This window comes from Falco punctatus, assembly GCF_963210335.1.
Source record: "Falco punctatus genome assembly, chromosome: 5".
Taxonomy (NCBI): Eukaryota; Metazoa; Chordata; class Aves; order Falconiformes; family Falconidae; genus Falco; species Falco punctatus.
In genome coordinates, this window is record NC_137584.1 from 66,882,315 (window position 1) to 66,903,182 (window position 20,868).

The 20,868-nt window shown below is 47.2% G+C and overlaps 1 protein-coding gene across 1 annotated transcript in view; it reads left to right on the forward strand.

Moving 5' to 3' along the window:
• SCML4 (Scm polycomb group protein like 4) overlaps positions 1-20,868 on the forward strand; it is an 85,702-nt gene that overhangs the window by 17,498 nt on the left and 47,336 nt on the right. Inside the window, exons 3-4 of the mRNA XM_080390351.1 lie at positions 10,122-10,330; positions 18,236-18,365. Of these exons, the coding sequence (XP_080246477.1) occupies positions 10,133-10,330; positions 18,236-18,365 (328 nt within the window). The 5' untranslated portion in view covers positions 10,122-10,132. The remainder of the gene's footprint in view (positions 1-10,121; positions 10,331-18,235; positions 18,366-20,868) is intronic.

The following is a 20,868-nucleotide window of genomic DNA, read 5'->3' on the forward strand; positions in this document are numbered from 1 at the left end:
GAATCATAGAACAGTTGGGGTTGGTAGGGACCTTTAAAGGTCATCTAGGCCAACCCCCCTGCAATGAGCAAGGGCATCTTCAACCAGATCAGGTTGCTCAGAGCCCCATCCAGCCTGGCCCTGAATGTTTCCAGGGATGGGGGGTCCTTCTTTGAAGTAAGCTAGCAGCTTTACGGCAGACACTGGTTGAAGATATTCCATAAATGTAAAAACTACTAAACACTGGGCTGGGGGGGTGAGGGGGTGGGGAAGGCAAACAATTATAAAAGAAGAGGCCAGAGCATTGCCAGACAAGTGAGAAGGAAAAGAATAGAGTCTCAGCCAATTACAGACTCAGCTGGAGAACTCAAATGGCTGTAATATAAATGTTGCTCATTTCACATTCATTTGTTCCAAATGTTTGCCCCTGAAAATTTAATAGACAGCAGAAAGGATCCATGGCTTATGAGTGATCCGGCTTCTGTGCAATGCACAGAAGATGAGAAAGAAAGTAACTGTGTTCAGAAGAGAAACTGGTGCTTTCTTTGCTGGTCTGAAGGTTGTAGATAAATAAGATACAGCTTTGTGTGCCTGTAGTTCAAGGAGGGTTAGCTCGTTAACCACACAAGTTCCCCACTGACAAAGCTAATGGCGGGCACACCGGCAAAGTGTGTGGTCAGAAACACGGGCATTTCAGCTAGCAATTGCTTGGCTGAATACATGAAACAGGACCTGCTACAACAGAAAGCCCAATTTAAATTTAATTGCTGGTTCTGAATCACAGCCTCAGTTTTACAGGTTGAAGCCCTATCAGAGCTACAAACATTCATGTATTTACCGAAAAATTTGTTCCAGTGTCATCTGATTATCTAATTAATTAATAACAGACATCCTGGACATCTTTGCATCTCCAGCATTCGAGCTTTGAGCTGGGAACACTGAGGATCTTGGTGCTGGAAATCACATCTGGTAGTTTAGGGAGAAAAGAGTGATGTGCTCTGCATCCAGTCACTGGAAAAGTCACTTGGTCCTGGGCTGCAGACGGCCAGAGGCAGGGCGGCAGGGAAGCAAGTGGAGAGCCCATAGAACATATCTTCAGTTGATTGCAGCCTGGGAAGGTAACGGTCCTCCATTACACTTCGCTGCACCCCGAAGCATGCTGGTGAAGCACGTGTCCCATCAGCCTCCTGAGCAGGAGTGTGGAGCCTGTGGAGGCAATCTGGGAGAGGACCTGCCTCCTTCCAAAACCGGGCAGCCTGTCGGCGCCGAGGGGAGGCCTCTTAGGTGAGGTGGGGCAGGTGAGAAGATAAGTGGAGGTAGGCTGACAGGAAGGCTTGGCAAGCAGAGATTGCAGGTCTGCAGGAGTAACTACTCACACAATAAATACCAAACTTATAGTGCTCAGTTTTCAGCCTCAGCTCTCCAGCCTGCCTCTCCAAGCTTGCAAGAGGGAGTTTTGCACAGCGCCGGGACCGCTCCTCCAGCAGCCCACTACGTTTTACCACCCTGACCACTTCAGAACAGGGTATTTTAACAGGCTCTTTCTAGCAAACTGAAGTGGCACCTCTGCATACATAGATGCTGAAGCAGGAGGCCTTGGGGTGCTGAGGGGAAGGACTCAAGTGTTTTGCTGGGACCCATTTGCTCGCAAATGGGAAACCACAGTCTGAGGCAAAGACCTGCAAGAGGAGCTCCACCCTCTCCTGCAGCTTGGCGAGGTGTGAGAGTGACTCCAGACACTTTCTTCTTGTTTCTCTGCAATATCAGAAGCGGTGCTACCAGCTTCACATAAGAGAGGGAGAAGGAAGGCATTGCCTTTGTTTTCTCCCTTTTTTGTGCACATTTGGCTTGACTACCTTAGCAGAGTGACCCTTGCCACTCACATGGCCTCGTCATGTCCATTTTTCACATCTTTCCTTTGGTGCTTTGCCCGTGCTCACTTGCTCATTTCCTCAATTCCCTGCCACAGGCTACTCGTCTGCAACAAAAACGTCAGGCCAAATGAAGAAAGGTAAGATCAGGAGGCGAGGCTGGCCTCAGCTGCTCCTGGGGGTCCTATTCTCGCCAGGGTTTTCAAGCTCTTCTGGCTCATTAAGCAAACCTGAGTGAGAGGGGGCACGCAGCTACTTTTCTACCTGCTGTCACCAGGGTGCTATCCTTCAAAAGAACACCTCCTCAAGGACAGCACTGTCACTGCTGCTGAATTTAACTTAAAAAAAAAAAAAAAAAAAAAAAGTATTCAGGCTGTAAGATGACACCAGGAACAATTTTTCCTTTCTTTTGCCCTCAGTAACAAGGAAAGGAGCAGATGCCATCAATACTTTTTGTCTGGATTTTGAAGAATCCTGTGCTATTTCTTACTAGCTCCCTGGCCCTTCATTAAGGCACCCAGAAGGTGAGAGGGAGAAGAGGGCAGGGTACAGCAGGAGACATGGCTTGCGTGCTGCCTGCTCCTTTCCCGCTCCAATGCAGCAACTGAAAATGCCAGTGGCAGCTCTGCAGAACCTGCGCTCTGCAGCTGAAGAGCAAGCCTGCTGCCGGACCCCTTCTGAAAGGGCTCTGCCACTCGCAAGCCTGGAGCAGCCAGTAAGGCATCTGTGGCAGAAACATTGCTGGGTTTCTGCTGCACTGGGTCATGTTTGCAAGAGTAAAAAGATGTTTTCTTGTTTGAACTCAGTTTGATTTAGATCCTCTGGCAAATTATTTAACAACGGACCGTGCAATTCTATTGCAGTGTAACCTTCAGCCCATTGCAGCTGCAGACGTTCAGGTAAAAATGGCAGCAACTAGCTGCAAAGATAAATGTGCTATTTCCCAAGATGCGAATAGCCAAGCAGCAGTGTGCCAGCCATGTCCAGACCAGCTGCTGCACCTCCTTCAGTACCCACGAAACAGGGCACAAAATCACAGAGCAATTAAAAGAACAGCCCCAAGTAGTTTACTGAGCAGAGGAAAGAAGGATGGTTGGTTTCCATAGATTTGTGTCCTGTAACCGCCTGATTCTGGTGGGTGTAAGAGAGGGTGTCAGGTCTGATAAAAACATTGAAGCTTTCATATTCTCTCTTCTGGTCTCACTGCCTCATAACACAGGTGGCCAAAACTGGGAGAGCACAACTGGGGTCTCGCACCTCTGTCTTTTACACATTTCCACGATACCTGAAAACCTTTGCACCCCTTGCTGTGGTGCCCCGTCAGGTCTGTTTGAAATGAGTCAACAAGTCCAAAAGTCATATGAGGAGTGAAGAAGTGCACGAGCTTGTGAATACACGAACTCTTACTCTGCAGGAAAGCAGACTAAAGAGATGCACCACCTTTTTGCCATGCATGTCTCAGGCACAAATCGATGGCATTGAAGGAAAACTTGCCCATCCCACCCTCACTAGTGCTGCCACGTCCCACAGTCTCTCTGGCTGATGCAATGGCTGCAGGATAAGGTAGGCAGTCTATGCAGTGACAGATGCTGGTATATGTTGTTTTGGATGTTCCTACTACTTCTGCTTCTATTAAGGAGAGTTAAATCTTTGTTGTGCTGCAGAGAGAGAATGATATGTGGCTACCAGCTCTAACAGAAGATTACAGCTCATTAGAAATCCATGTTTTTACAGCCCAGAACAAAACCGCATTCACTCCTCCTTGTATCTGCTTACAGGCTTTGCTGTAGCACTGCTCCGTGTAGAGAAAACTCACAAATACCTCCTCTGAATACCTAAGGATCTATCTCCTCCAGAGTGGCTCCAAGCAGAAGAAATGGTGTTTGTATTTTATCCAGCCTTTTCTAAACTTCAAACATTGTGAGAATGTTTAAAATACAAGGCAGCTGGTAAAATTCAACTACTCAAGGAACTAAGAGGGGAAGCATATTATTTTGTCCAAATGAGAGGTATTGAAATATTTTGTCCACTTTTCCTTGAGAAACAACATGCGGCAGTGGGTGGGATATGGGTAATGGGAGCGTGAGGAGCCTGGACCCTGTCATCAGCTGGCCTTGCCCTGAGCAGGCTGCTTCACATGTCTGGTTGCCTTCCTGCCTCCTGGAGGGGATACAGTGGGACATATGGGAGAAGTGAGACACTGGAAGTGTAGGAAGTTCCTCACTGGGAAGGCTGAGACGAGCCCAGGAATCTCAAGGCTTCCTTACCTATGAAGCTTGAGTTTTCACTTCCAAAAAGGAAATGCTTTCTTCTGCAATGTAATGTGCTATTAACCAGAAATATCCTGAACACAGGATAAGACAAAACTGGCCATTGTGGGTACGCATGAGTGACAGAAGAAACATGTATACACAGGACATGATTAACTTCACCCTAATGTTGGGTATAAAAAAGACAAATCAAACCTCACATTTAGAAGTGGGATTAGTTCTGAATTAAGATACCTAGATACAGATGTCTACGAGGAAGTGACAGAGCTCCCACGATCATCAAATTGTACCTGGTCAGTGGACCCTAGAGCCACTGAGCCCACCACAAACTACATCTGTATCCCACCAGCTGAATGACTGCACACCTTCAACCATATTGAAGATCTCCACTGATACCACGGGAGGTCAGACATCAAGCCCACACAGAGACACCTCTGTATGAGGGTCTGAATGTAGCTATTTAGGTGTCTTAATCTGTTATTGAATTATTCCCTACAGCTAAGTCTGGTTGCCTAAAATAGTCATCTAGTGCCACCTGAAATGACCTGAGGTGCCCAAGACATTTTGGCAGATGTGACACAGGGCGTAAGAGAGATCACATCTGAAATGACCAGGAGGAACCTATACTGAGGTGATGGACGAACTGAGGTTTGAAGGAAGGGGGTCAATCCCATTCTCAGTTCCCACAGCTAGCACAGGTATTTGTGTTGTTTCTTTAATGGCAGGTTTGGGAAAATGGGCCCTTCTACTCAGATCCCATTGGCTGGAAAGTCTCAAGGGCTTTATGTAGAAATTATCCTCCTGGAGTCAAAATGGGCAAGAGAGTCCCTCAGAGAAGCAGCTGCTTCTCAATTCAGTCCCCAAGGCAATAAGCAGGAAAGAAGAGCTTTGCAAATCGCTGTAGAAGAACTTAATGCCACGGCTGAAAATTATCCTGACCTTTCTCTGAGCAATGGTGAGATGGGTGCTCTCCATGCAACATCATTAGGCAGTCACATCCAGACATACAGAGAATATTAGCAAAAATTCCTACTGTCTGCTTCACTAAACACTTAGCTTTCATGTACTATGTGGTGCTGCTTTGGTATTCATGATGAAGAGATGTGTAACGCCTCATGTCCCTGAATACTACCCGAGAGGAACATGCAGGTATAAAGCTTTGCTTCCAGATCAGGCAATGCTTCTTGTTTTGCTCACCTGCTCCACAGGCCATCACCTCCGAGCAGTCACAGCCGAAGGGCTGCCCTGCTGTGCACAGAGGAGGAGGGGAAAACAGTCCTGTTACTGGCTGAAAAGAATCGCCTCCCTCCCATTTAATAATGTGATATTCCCCCGCAGAGTGTGCTTTCCTGAACAACAGCTGAAGGGAAGACAGACAAGATCACAAGAAGTTTGTATCTTTTCTACATATGGCTATTGGGTATGTAGATCTGGGAGACCTGAAGCTCTGCAGGAGTCAAGAGTTGGAGGCAGGGCTGCAAGTGCTGGCAGGGACTCCTGGGCCAGAGTCCTTCTGCAGCTGGGGTTGGTGGCGATATCGGGAGTGAAGGGCATTCTCCTTCAGCTGCTGTGAGATTTTCTACTGGGCTGTACTTTTGCCACTCCTTTGGCTTAAGGCACGAATAGCTTGTTCCTTCCTTATGCATCATCTCTGTGCCAGTCCAGGCATGGGTTTGCACGAGACCTGGTGTAAAGCAAGTTTAAACGATCATCCTCTGGAATTACCGATATAAAATTTAATGTGATATTTTTACCTTCAGCCCTTGCAGTTACTGGAGCGCAGGTTAAAAGCTGCATTTATTGCAGGCATTTATTTTTATTAAGAACGGATCTTTGCAGTCCATCAAAAATGCTCAGCTTGGGAGGAAATGCACTGTAGCTCCATCTGCTATCAACTGTAGCAGGGGTCCTCAAACTACAGCCCGCGGGCTGGATACGGCCCCCCGGGGTCCTCAGTCCAGCCCCCGGTATTTACAGACCCCCTCACTCCCCCCCCACTCCGGGGTTGGGGGGGAAACCAAGCAGCCGCAGATGACTGCCTGCCACTGCATCCGTGCACCGGCCCCCTGATTAAAAAGTTTGAGGACCCCTGAACTATAGTTTCTACCATGGTAAGCGGTGCTGCTCATCATACAGTGTGTACTCCAACATGTGATGCAGGGCAAGTGCAGTGTAAAGCACGGGCCGTTAGAAACATCCTGCAGGTCTCCAGTGTCGGTTGGTGCATGTTTTTCTCTCCACTCCCGCATTCCATGGGGGCAGACTGCTGTGGACAGGGTGCTCCTCAGGATCCTCCGAAGCCACGGCAGAACCTCCTCTGCCTGGAGGAGGCAAGATGTCACCCTTCCTGCAGTGCTTGGCCAGGTATCAGGTGGGGAGAGGTGTTCCTCTGCTGCCTCCTGTCTGGGATATAATGGGGCAATGTGGAAAGCAGGTTGGAAATTAAATTTCCAGGTGGCAATGTTTGAAAGACAAGTAAGGAAAGCTTACCCTGTGTGTAGCCCTGCATTAGCAAGTGATGAAAAGCCATACATGTAAAGCAATTTCCTGGTGTTATTTTTAAACTAAGAATAGGAAAGTGGTAGACCCAGGTCAGAGTGAAGCTGCACCATCCTTGGCCATCCAAAGCTAGTGCCTTAGGAAAAGTACAAGGACAGGGCAAACAAATACTGATTTTCCTCCCAAAATACTCCCCCAGGCTATCTGCACTACAGTGATTCCCTGAACTGAGGCGGTGCCTCTGTTAGTAGCCTGTAATTTGCTTCCTTGAATTAGCCCTTAAATTGCATCAGGTTCTCTTAATTTGCCTTGAAGCCACCAAGCTTTCCAGCCACTGAGCTGTGGGTCGAGCCCCGGCTGTGGCAAGAGTCAGGGCTGCTCCACTAAAGTCCTTCTGAGGGAACACCCTGACTTTATCGGGGGGCAGTCAGACAAATGTGTCCCTCTAGCCTCTCTGGCCAACCTGCAATTTGACTGCGTGTTTTGCCAGCCTGCCTAAGAGCTTTCTCCTGCGCGTGAGAGGATGTTGTGCTGTAACCCCTGCACCGTCAGAGGCAATTTTTGCATCTTTGCTGCCTTCCCCATGGCTGGGGAGCACACTTGCCTTCCAGGATCTGCAGCAGCGTAACACGGTAAATGCCACCAAAGGTGCTCTCCATTTCCCTTGGCATACAAGAAAGAAGAATGAAGTCACGGTTGGGCTTGTAATTAAGTGTAATAACAACAACTTGTATACTGCAGCTGATTTCTTGCCTTTTCCATATCAATTCAAATATGTTACACTGAGAACATTTTGTGTGCAGCCCAGTTGGGTCTTGTGTGTCAGCACATGTGGCAAGGAGTTCTGCAAGGTTTTGCCAAAGCACAGTGTCACAAGCATTGAGAGCAGAGAAAGAGGACAAAAAAATTGTGATTGCTAATATTAACTGTGTTTCCTGACCACACTGTGTTTTATACTTCACCAATTGCAAAAGAATACCCCATTTCAGTCAAAGAAGTGCTCCAGGTCAGCAGATCTTTTGCTTCAGGAACTGTTAACTCTGAGTTTCTGAGGTGCCACCAGCTACATTTACAATTGAAGGAGAATACAGCAACGGCAATGCAGTGAGGTGCTCAATGCAGATCCTATCCTCTGTCTCACAGCCTCCTGGCCACCAGTGGCCCCCACCACAGGAACCACTGCTCTTCCCCAGGTCGGGGGCAAGCCTGGGCTGGGTTTTGTCTTCCTTGGCCCCTGTCAAGCTCCCCTGTGAATGTTTGTGGTGCCAGGCTTTGTTCAGAGCAGAACAAAGTGCAAAGCTTGAAGCACCGGGCTTTCATAGCGGGTTTTTGTGCCCAATCCAGTGAACTCCTTGCATTTCCTTTTCCTGATGGACTCCCTGCCTGCAGCCAGCCTGTAATGTAACGCTGAGGGGATGTTTTGTTTTGGGAGTTGGAAGAGACACCGAGGGTGTCCTTCAGAAAGCACTACAGGGAGGAAAATGCACACTGCTGAAGACAGAAGGAAAGCAGTGATGCTCAGGATAGACAGAGCCTTTCCATTTGACTCCTGCTGTGGCAAGCCTGGTGCTTTTAGCTCTGAAAGTATAGTCTCTGCAGACATATGAGACTTTCAGTGGGTAAAAATCAGAGCCCCATGGCAGGTTTTCAGGTGGTTCCTGAGCTGACTGAGCATTCCTGAAGAGTGCAACCACGGTGGCCCTGGGCAATATGGTAAATTAGGCACTGCAGGTGCTCTGATCTGGTGTTAGACATTCACTGTTTTCGTGAAAGTTTTAGGCAGCCAGTGCTGAAGACTGAAAATGTTATAGTCAGTCTATAAGTCCTGCCATATGTAATGGATCTGTCTGAACTGAGCAGATACCCCTAGAGTTATTGACACCCACCGCCCACCCCCCAATTTTTAATATATTGCAAATAAATGCATTTACTGGAGGGAAGACCTAGAAGCCCTCTGTTTTTATCCTACAGCAGACTGTGTAAAGTACTGACTGGATAAGACCAGAGAAGCGAGTTGCTTGTTAGTCATGCTTACGAAGTTTTAACTAGGCAAAACGTATTTGCCTTTGCAGCAGAGAAGCTCCCAGCTGCAGACACTTGTCACCAGAGACCCCTATCAAGTGGTACCTGCCCCACTATGTGGGTAAGCAACCCCGATTTCATTCCCAGCGACGTCAGCTCGGATCAATCTGATCACACTGGGTTCTGAAATTGTGAGATTTGAAGTGTAGTGAGAAATCTGTAGATTTTACAGTTTGTAGATGTTGTAAAAAATTGTAGTTGTAGTAATAAACAAACCTTTACTTCCTTTATGTTTTTTGAGCTTAGTGGATGCTCTTGGACCACATCTTTAGGCTTTTGTCTGTATCTGAGAGAGCTATGAGTCTGCCCTGTAAAAATGGAGAGCAGGGAGTCTTCTGTTATCACTGGCCTGAGGGAGCATGAAATTGAAAACGTCAGCCATTGCAAGGCTTATCATAAAAGCATGAGAATTGCTTAGACCCCTATGTCTAGCAACGTATGCAGGCAGGACTGGGACTAGTATTCTGCCCATGCACAGGAAAGCAGATGCCTGGACAAACCAACATTTGAAAACGTATTTCTGCAGTTGTTTTTTTTTTGTTGACCTTTGTTAGCACATGACCCTTGCCAGAAGCTGCTAAGGATGCTGTATATTCCCTTGATACTCTGTGTATGGTTATATATTTGTTCCCTTTATTAAAACCTGCACAGACGAAAATGGACCAGATCCCACTCCATTGCCCCTGCTCAACTTCATCAGCTGCATGGAGTTGTGGTGAAATAGCAGCTTTTGATGGAGTACATCCAAAAGCCCACTACTAACATGCGTGGTAACAGATGCTATAAAATTCCAGAGAGTAAATGTTTGGAAATTCTCCTTTAACACAGCTACCTTGTGCCAGCAACCTTGTGGTCCAGTTCAGCCTCCCCACTCAGAAGTGCTGCGTATGAAGCGGAGGGAAGTCCATTTTGGTATGGGTAGCACTTCTGAGGTGAGGGAGGATTTGCAGAACCGCACAATTCAGGAAAAAATCAGGTTGGCAGGGACCTCAGGAGGTCATCTACTCCAAATCACCTCTGAAAGCAGGCACTGACTGGTGGGTACAAGCTCATGCCTTCATCATGCTTATCTGCAGGATGCAGGGTCAAGGTGGCTGTTGAGGGATTCACCTATTAGACATCTGCAAGAGAGACATCTCCACCTGAGCCAGCTCCCTGTACTGTATTCATGGTCAACAGAGGGAAACGGGCATGGCAAGGGTTTTGTCCCACTTTGGAGGAACTGATCCAGCTGTGGTTAGGTGAATCCCACCCAGGAGTGCACATCTGTGGCATATTTCTTGCTCCGCTTTATAACCGATGGCAATAGGAAAATGGCAGCACGAGAAAGCTGCCTTCAGATGAAAAACCTAAACTGAAAAATGAATAAAAAGCTCTGTTTCCCCCTCCTTTTTTTCTCTCCCTTCTGGTTGATCGGCAGCCCCGGGGCAGATGAGCCGCCTGCCGTGCCTGCCGCCCAGCCTGGCCCCCGGGGAGATGCAGTCCCCCAGAGTGGGGAGGAAGCGAGGGCGACCCCCACTCCAGCCGGCACCCATCAAAATGACTGTTCACAACCTCTACTCAGCACCAGCTGGCGCTTTGCCGGTCGTGAAGATCCCAAAGAAGAGAGGGAGAAAACCCGGGTACAAGGTAGATACGTGATTTTCACACTCCTTCTCCACCTCCTGCTGGTTTTAATACATTTTCTCCTAGAATTTCAGGTGAAATGCAGGAATGGAGGCAAAGCTGCACAAGCGTGGGGCAGAGCAATACAAAAAAAGTAAGAGAAGCCGGTTTGTCTTCTACCTGAGATAGTGAAAAATGGAGGAAATCTATTTTTCTAAAGTTTACAGTTGTTTTAATTTGCGTGTCTGAAAAGAACTTGCCTTGTGCAGTGTTGTGTGAGATGGCTGCGCACCTGCTGGGAAGTGTTTCTCTCTCTTTTGTCACTTTTTGCTTCCTTCTCACTTTTTTTCTTCTTTCTCACTAATGGTGATTAGAAATGAAACAAGAAAGAGAAGGAAAAGGAAAGGAATATAGGCAAGTGGGAATAAAAGGAGGGAATAAAGCTAATTTCCAAAGGAGGAAAAAAAAAAGGACACTTTAGAAAGTAATGAGATTTCTCTTACTGAGGGAAAGGTAGTTTTGAATATTAGTCTGCTCACTTTGGGGGAAAACCATGCCCAGCTCTTAATGTGACCCCGATGAGGAGGCAGGAGTAAAGAAAGCAACCCTTTCTTTGAAAAAAACAAGCAATTTGCCCTTGCTTAAGCACGGTGCCAGCAGGCTGGGGCTCTCCCACTGTGCCCCCCTTGCGCTCAGCACTGGCAGCACCATCATGCCTCAGACCAGGCAAAAATGTGACCGTGATGCTGAGCGGAGGAGAATTTATTTTGGGGAGTGAAAAAGAGCTGCATTGTAGTAAGAGATCTTGTCAGTAGACTGCTCCGTCATCCTCTCCATCTCTGCCTGCAGCCAGCTAGGGGCACCATGCATGTTTGCTGTGCCCGTTCCTTGTTTTTAGTGGGAACGGGTACAGACATGCAGTCTGTTACAAGGAGGGCAAATTACTGACTGTCAGAAAATAATAGCTGGTTAAGTTCCTGATATCTAAACAGAAAAGAGAGTAACAGAAGCGGTGCATGCACAGGGCCTGCCCCAGCCTTCCCTGGAGAAGGTCTTGGCCCCGGTTGTTGCCCGGCTGTTCCCTGGGTCTCCCTCAGTTCGTGGGAGGCAGCAAGACTCCATGCACAGTGCTGCTGGCTGAGTTCCATGTACAGGGACCAAATGTCTCAGCTCCTCGGGTTTGGGCTTTATCTAGAGCCTGCTACCTTTATTGTTGCTCTTCCCTTCTTTTTGCCTCCTGCCAGACCTTCTTCTTCCTCCCATCCTCCATCCTCCTTCCTCCCTCCTCTCTCATTTCCAGGCAAGCCCTCCCCACCACATCTCCGCATCCCATTTCCAGAATCCCCTGCTCCTCTGCATCCCCCTGTGCAACACCTACTGCAGTAGACATCAGTACCTCAGCCCTTAATGCCTTCTGCTCATCTTCTGCCTCCTCCTGTGTCTCTCCCTACTTCATCTATACCCCTCTCTGCTATGGGGGCACATTTTGAAGTGTGTTTCAGTGTGTGCTGAAAACAGACCTTGCATAGCTAAGAAACAGTTCCAGCTGCAGTTTCCCATTTCTTCTGAAAAGCCTTAGCTTTGGTAACGTGAATGATACCACAGCAGCAGCCGAGCAGAGCCAAGCTGACAGCAGGCTCAGGTGTCCCTCTTGGGGTTACCACAGAATTCTGTAGCGGTAGTCCAAAACAGAGCTGCTTGTCCAGGCTAAGACTGGGGCAAATGCTGTAGTGTTTTGTAAAATCTGAGATATGGAAATACTTAACTATTTTTCACTTCAGTGCTAGCTTAAAACTCTGGGACAAAGACATCTGAATTGTTTTACTTGAGGTACTTGTTATTACAAGTTTATTATTTATTATATTTATTTCCCTTTATTTATTACAAGTAATAATTTAAATTATTACCAGTAAATCTGGGTCACTTGTAGGCTCTTTAGATCAAAGCCATCCAAGTTTGGGATAATGATTTGGAGATGTGGTGAAATTGAGTCCCTGAGACGATTAAGTGATTTGCCAAATACCACAATGAAGAATTTTGGCAGACCACATCCCTTCTGCCCCTGCTTGTCTTGCAGACCCACATTTCTTACTCCTGCATTCATACTTGATTTGTCATTTGACAAAAAATATTGCTAGGGAGTATGTTCTCTTGCACCTCAAATATACCCACCCACCTGTGAAAAAGCCTTTCACCAACCACCACATATTTGTAAGTAGGAGAAGTGAAAAGGGAGACTTAAATTTCCTAAAATGCTGCAGTAACATTGTATGTCAGACCTGGGTGGCTGAGCACCTGATTGCTGTTGCCCCCTCTCCTTCTGAAGGGAAACTTTTCCCCCAGCTGGGTGCCACACGTCTCCTTCTGCTCCCTAGGGACTTAGTGGGGAGGCGGTAGCATCCCTCCTTTGGCAGTGAATTTGGGATGGTGTTATTTCTTGGTGAGTGGCAGTGAGTATAAAGGCACCCTTTTATAACCGATGGCTTGAGTTTCTGGAGCTGAAGCACCCGTGGCATCTGGCCTGGCGCTGTTTATTTGCGCTAGAGGATTCATACACCGAAGTGACGTTTTCTGTGAGGTGCTTTTGTACGCTGTGTGCTTAGCTGAAGTGAACCCCTCTCCATCAAAAACGCTTCCCCAGCACGAGTCAAAGATTACATCTTTTGATAGGGAACTCTAGCTTGATTTAATTAGCTCGCTAATTGTATGACTTTCAGATACCATGAGACTTAAACGCATTTTAAAAAATGACTCCCTGCCCAAATGGCAGACAACCAAATTCTTTATAGCAACCACATAGATGAATCATTACAGAACAGATGAAAAAAACCTTCTGAATTTTTAGAAAACTAGGAATTTACAGTCTAGATTTAAATTTATTTGGCCAAGATGTGAATAATAGGCATTTTTAATCACATGCTTTTTATAGCCAGATGACCCATTGCCTGTTTTCATTAACATCAAAGCAAATACCTATGTCTTCCTAAAATGATATTTTATCACGCTTCACCACCAGGCAAAGTCCTTTTCTTCACCATCCCATTTATTTTTTCACCTTTGGTATAAAATTTCATCCGTTGTTTTTCAAAAAACTGTTTTGCACCTAATGCCAAGCTATTTGCCATAAAATTCTGTATTTTCCCTAAATACAATATTCTTTCTGACTGTTTAAATCTCTAGGGAAAAGTCTATTCTGTCAGCAGCAGGGAGGTTAGTAGGTGGATCAGTTTTATTTCTCTGGCTGTAAGTGAGGGGCAGCCCCAAAGAGCTGCCTTGAAAACCTGCGTGAGGGCAGTCTGTGTTAGCACCGTGGGCGATGCGCGGTGCTGGAGGACATCGGAGCGAGATGCGCACGGGGCAAGGCTGCAGCAAAGACCATCACATCCCTCCCAGCAGGCAGCCAAGCGATGGCCCCATCCGAGCAGCCTGAGGGCAGTTTGTCCCCCGGCCATGGTGCTGCAGCATCTCCTGCTTGGGGAGATGGCCCCAGCCCCGGGGTCAGTGGTCGGCCCGGACCTTGCAAGCTCCTGCCAGGCTGAGTGGGCAGTGAGAGTTGCCCTGTGCAGGGCAGCGTGTGGAGTGACAATTTCCATGACAGGGCACAGGTTCCCCTGCTGCCCTGGGAGCCACTATTAATGATGACAAACAAGCAGTCAGGATTCGGACATGCTAGGACCGAGATTGCACAGACAACCTTAAAGTGCCCTGGTTGTTCACCTGTCCTGTAAAAGTTCACAGGACAAGGATAGTGCCTTGGAGTTGAAGGTTGCATATGCTCCTCTCAGGGAGTGCCTCGTTCACTGCAAAACACTTAGAGGATGCAGGAGGCTGTGTGCAGACTCCCCTGCATCATTTGCTGTGTGGAAGAAAGGTATTGCATGACACAAGAAGAAAAGATGGGGAAGACCTTGGATTGTGTTTTGCCTTTGCCAGCACAGCACTGACCCCTCTTTGCCCCTGGTGACTGAGCTAAGCCCTGACTTGCCTCGTGCTGAGCCTCCTCACCGGCAGCCAAATGCACAAAGAGCGCGGGGTGCAGCCAAGGACCCCAAAACATGTACTCGGAAGCTCTGTGCTTCCCTGGTGCAAGTTTAATGGCACCTTTCTGCCCAGCCATTGGAAACCTACACAGCAGGAACAGGCTGGCCCAGGCACTCACCTTGGTGCACATCTGTGTGCACATCTGCAGAGGCAGGAGGTCGTTTTCTCTCCAGCAGCAAAAGCTGTTGTGGCCAGGAGATGCCTCTGCCCTCCTGGCTGGAAGGACACAAGCCCATGGGGACATGGTGAACCCCAGCCTTTTCTAGCAAATTTTTTGTCAGGACAAGGGATAACCAGTACAGGAGAACTAGGAGCCATAAAGATGAGGACCTACGATCCAAGTCGTTTAAGAAAAGTACAGGGAAAGTTTGCACCATGATTCATCTTGTTTCTTTCCTGTCCATTTTATTATATAAGCTGGCAGAGAACTTGTTCAGAATTGGAAAAAAAAAAGTTATCCGGGAAATGTTCTTCCCCTCTTTCACTTTTTTTTTTTTTTTTTTGGTGCGGGATGACGGAAATACCACCTAGATGAGTCCTGACTGTTCTGAAGAGGTGTGCAGGTTGTAACAGAAACTCCAGAACTCAACATGGTCCTCCCTGCCTCGGCCACTGCATACTCACACAAGCCCCTAGCTGGCATCAATGGCACAAAAGCCCGTGCTTTCTCTGCATCTAAAGCACTGTGTCTTTGGTGAAGTAGACACATTTATTTCCTACCCTAAATCCCTGATCAGCTTTGTCTGATCTCTTTTCCATGGTAGAAGATCCATAAGAGTGGAGGGATTGGTTGTACATCTTGTTTTAAAGCAACCATTGCCTTTTACATCTCATGCTGTGCATAATAAAACCTATGACAGTTGATATTCAAAAGTTGATTCAAATGCCTTACCGTGAGGATTTCCCAAAGTGCTCTGACAGACTTTCTGTCTCTTTTTTTCTCTTTCTCTTTCCTTCACTGCTTTTTTTCACTTTCATGCATATGTACTCTCTACTGCCAAGCTCTCAGTCAGCTGGTTGATTGGGTTGGCTTTTTGATAGAGAAGAATCAGTCCAAGAAAAGACATCTTTAAATGAAATACTTTCAGATTTACACTTGGCAATATTCAGGGACTACTCAGGGTTTCAGTGCCCGGGAGGTATTTAAGCCATGTTTGCTAGTGTACCGTCTCTTGTAATCAGGCATTGTTTTATTTTGATCTAATGAAGGCACATCCTCTGCTACCCCTAATAAAATGGCATTTATCTGTATCCAGAGGCTGTAGAGCACATACCATTGCTATTAAGTTTGCAGTAAACTGTTTGCTAAAAGGGCAATCTGCCAAGAAGGGGCTTCCAAGCTACAGGGTTTACACAAGTCTTGCCCTCTGTTTAATTGCTCTTGAACACAAGTCTGCCTGGGCCTCCAAGACCCAGGGAACAGGTGGAGAAAGAGGTCTGCTGGGCACTGTCCCACCTCTGCTGGGCTGGTGGTGCTGCTGGGGCAGCACACACTCAGACGGTGCACGAGGCTCAAGGGCTGGAGAGGGTACTTGTGCGCCCGTGTTTGGGGCCACACGGCTGTGAGCCAGTAAGGATGTTAAGGAGCCAACATGCAAGCGAAACAGAAGTTATTAGGTGTGCTGTTTCCAAAATAGTGTCTATATAGATGTGTGCATGTGTGAGTGCATATATTTATTTTTATGTATATGTATATATAAATATATATACAAGTATACAGGTACATCTCTATACAAATGTATATACTTTTATATTGGTGTATATACTATGCACAAACACACATGTATATATGCATTTATTATATATGCATATACGTGTATGATCAAAAGCAAGCCTGGAAGCCCAGCATAGGGGGTCTCCAAAGTTTCATAGTGCCAAGCCACTTAATCATAGAAAAGCGAGTCATTGACGTGTTGCTAAAGAAAATAACAAATCATGCTGGTTCTCACCTTCCTACATGGGATAACCCCCAAACTGGATGAGTACCTTGATTTTTGAAACCCTGTTTTCCTCCCATTTATTTTAATTGCTTAGAAAACAAATCAACAGCACTTTCCTGTTCTTTTCTGATCCCAATCTGAAGGCAAGACAACCCACAAAAACAGGACAACACAGGCACGTGAGGGCTGCTGGCACTAGCCAGAGGCCAGCTCATGGTCCCCAGTACCCTATGGCCGCCATACAGCAGGAGGTCAAATCCATAGTTTGTCTTAGATTCACTTACTGAACTTTTTTGCCCTTGTTTAGGCTAAATCCAAAGGGATTTAGCCTGCCCCAGGGGACGGAAGGCAGTGACACGATGTGGAGGTGGTGCCTGGCACTTCTGAGGCAGGTGGAATACCGTCTCTGCCCAGATGCTGAGCAGTGCCCTGCAGGGGATGGTGCCTGGGTGATGGAGATAGCTTTTGTTTCTGTCTGAGCTTATTTGGCACATCTTTCCACAGGAACTTCTCTGAGGGAAACTCTAGGTTGCATAAAGGAACCAGTTCAGGAAGGGCCTGGTGGAGGTCCGACAGGCAAAAATTTCACCCATCTCAACAAAGATGGCCTTTTTGTTTGTTTTGATGGGTACCATCCCAGCACAGGCTGCTGTGCTACTGAAAGCAAAGGAGACCCTGAATTCTTTCTTAGTGAAGCCCTTGCTGGGATAAACCAGTAACTGGGGAATGACCCAAACTCCCACAGATGTAATGATAGACAACCCACTTGGATGGTACCTAGCCTGACAGCCTTCCCTCTCCCCCAGCTTTCTGTTTTTAGTTACACTGAAACAGTGACCATTATTCCACAGCTGTAATCATAGTCATGCACAACATGAATATTTATCCAAAATGACTTCTGCTCTTCACTGGGACTTGCTCAAGGTTTTTTTCTTAGTAGGTAGTGGTCTGGCTTTATTTCTACCTAAAATATGCTTTGTACATTATTTCCAGCTTGGATTTAAGCTCTGAGAGAAGCAATATTCTGCTAATTTAATAGGGCTAAAAATTCCTTTTCATTCTTATGCTTGTTACTTATAGCATTTTTACATTTGGCCACTGAAAAACAGCCACAACAAAAATATCACCTGCCAGAAGAACAGCTCGGTGTAGTATATGTAAATATACAAACCAGCCAGCTGCATGCTTGGCTTTCTGCTTTCTCCCAGCTTCCCTTCATAGCAAAAGGAAAAGCAAGAGTGGTACCTTCAGGTCACATCCATCACGTCAGCTCTTTATAATTGTGAGGACCTGATCATCACCTGACTGGTGAGATGTTGCCAGGTACTGGCAGCATAAAGATGTAGTGATATTGCACCGTAAATTCCCATCGTGTTTCACTTCTCCAAGCCAGGCTGCAGGTCATGAAGATTACTGGGTGCAACAGTGCAGCAGTTTGTATTTACTACCTGGTAATAACACACTACAGACCATGGTCTGAACTTATTTACATGGGTGTCAGCCCAAAGTAGCCTCTTGGTGCCACTGGATTTACACAAGATTTACACCTCTGTAACCAAGAGCAGAATTTGGCCCTAAATTATGATGTAGCTAAAGACCCCATTTTTCTGAGTTGCGGAGAATTGTTTACACCCACATGAAATGGGTCGTAAAATGCCATTGCACTGATTTGTTAGAGTGTTAGAACCAATTTGCTCAGGTGTAAATAACTACCCGGTGGGTGGCATAATATTTGCATCCCATAACTTAAGGTGTTGCTGTCTGCTGCAAATCAGTCAGGCTTCAGGCTCCAGTATCCCACCGGGAGCAGAACGGATGCTCCTGGCCTGGAGAAAGTGATGCAATAGCAGATTGCTAATGAGTGGGAGTTCATGGGGCGTGACATACATGGAATAAAATTGGAATATCTTGTGTGTACTTTCATTACCCAACTGGTTATTTTTTGCAGCTGAAATCTCGTGTCCTGATGACTTCCTTAGCAATCTCTCCGCCGAGAAGCACACCGGAGCCAGATATTAGTTCCATCCCCCAGGATGCAGCTACGATACCCAGCTCGGCCACACCACAGGCTCTCACAGGTACCCAGCCTCAAGTGCTCCTTGGCCAAGGGGTGAGCAGGAACCATGGGCTGCCAGCCGGAGGCTGTGCTTTCCAGAACAGGTGGAGCTCATGAAAATGGGATGTTTGCAGATTAGACTGGCGGCCAGTGAAAAAGAACAGACATGTCCTGCAAGAATATATTTTGACTGCCATGCGTCAAGTTTAGTGGAGACTGCAGATCCATTCTTCTTGAAATGCAGACATCAGCATCCCATGAACGCTACCATTTTATACCGAACACTCACCCCACCAAATGGGTTGCAATGACCAGACTAAACCCCGGTGTGAACATGAAGCATCTGTTACAGCTTTGGGGAGAAGGATGGAGAAGCCATGTTCTGACTGTAGGCAGGGTTACCAGGACATAAACCCTAGTGCCTTATCACAGCAGCAGACCTGGTTATTTCTGACTGTAGCCAGGGAAAGCACAACCTGATTCTTTTTTTGCTTCTATTACCAGAAGTACCATAGGTCAATGCTTTTAAATTGATGTAAATGAGAAGAAAATCAACAAGATGGTTGATTTACCCTGAGATTTCAGCAGAGAAATGGATTAGATAACATTAGAATCTAAACACAACACATAAATCCCATTATTTCTTAGCTGGGATGCACAGAGAGGAAGTTTTCCATCTGCTCTGGTAGCAGAATGATACTAAATGTAGTGACGATGACGATAATAATATATTTTATTCTCATTTATCCCTCCACATCTGAAGACTGCAAGGCACATGGCAAACATTAGCCAAGTGGTGTTTCATAGTGCTACCCTGCGTGGTGCGCCTGGTGCCACTTTTGGAGGGGGACAGGGTGGCACAGTCCACCAGCCCCACTAGATCACCGGTGTGGCTGCAGAGGCAGAGGCTCCATGGGGCATTTCAGGCTCTGTGGATGTGATGCCCGTACCTCCATCTGCCCACCCCATGCCGCCAATACCTTTTCTCCAACCACCTTCCCAACGGTGTGTGTAGGCTCCCACCAGATCAAGGTCTGCAGGAGGTGGAGGCAGGCTCAAGCCAACCTTTACCTCTCTGTCTGCACCAAAAGGACTATAGGAGCCCTTGCTCCCCAGCGAGGGACCTAGCATGCTGCCTGCAGGCTTCGGGGTCCCTTCTGCAGCTGAGCCCTGGGCAAAACCGGTGGCTTGTCACAGCAGAAGCCACATCTTGCAGATTTGGTGAGGTTTGGCATGGTGGCGTGCCAGGCAAGCTGCACCCTGACAGTCGTGTCCCACCACCCCCCCCCCCCCACCCCCCCACCCCCCGGCAATTCATGCATGCTGCTGCTGTCTTTCCATTATCCCTTTGTTTGTTTGGTGCTTACAAAGTGTAAAGTGCTATGTAATGATAAGTATGATTGCTATTATCCTCCTGTTTACCCAGGATATACTGCTTGAGCCTCGTCTGCTGTTCAGTGAGAGATGGGGTAGCAGAGTGTGCTGTTGACAGTCACACTAGTTTTTCATTACGGTGATGCAAACTGTAAATTATTTCCAACTTTACACAGCTGTCATCATGTCCTCCACTCTGCTTGATGGGTTTTTTTTGTCACATATCTGATTTCTGTCAGAGGATAATGTTATATTGTTTGAGAGATGACAGCTCGAGCACACTCAGCCAGCTATTATAATATGTCTCACTTTAGCCTGACTTTAGGCTGTGTCTCAGTCGCCCTTAGTTACCACAGTATTATCTCTGCTTCCTCCAAGACACAGTTCCAAGCTTAAAATAAGCTCACGCTAGTGAGAGGGGAACACTGATTTTTTGGCTACTGCCAGCAAGCCTGGTAGCACGTAGAAAATCTGCCTTTGCAGGTGATGCCGTATGAAAGGAGGCATCCAGGGCTTGGCTGCGGAGAGCCAGGGACATCCCTTGCAGAGCCCGGCTGTGCAGATGTGGTCCCAAATGGGGATTTAGCACTGCACATGATGTACAGTCTCCCTCGAGGTGATGCTGTTTGCAGAGCGCTGGGGTGGACATGGAGGGTCAGGAAGCTTCCAAAGACCACAGTGTCTGCCACGGCGCTGTGCAGCTCAGGGCAGCATAACCCTCCAGAAATTACAGCTGCATAAAGGTCAGAAGTAGCAAGGATCCAAAGTCTCCCAAAACCCATCTCAGAGCAGCGCTTCTTAGAGGGCCTCTCGGTGAGCCGGTCTAAAAACACAGAAAAAAACCAAACAAACCCCAAACACACCTCAGGATGGAGTTTACCTGTTGCTGTAAGGTCACCCTGGCTAGTCACTGTCCTGCACTCCTTGGGCGTTTTTTCTGGTCACCAGCTGCATGGACAAGGCAGTCTGCAAGAGAGCAGCCCCCAGGCACATACATACAGGAGATACAGGAGCTGCTTTGGTTGCATGTGGCTTATCCTCACCTGAGCAAGACTCAGCTCACCTCACTTAGGCAAGGGGTGATCAGTGCAGGGAAGCCTGGCTGTGCAAATGGCAGCAATCCACCAGTGAGTGTAAGAGCTTGTGAAAGA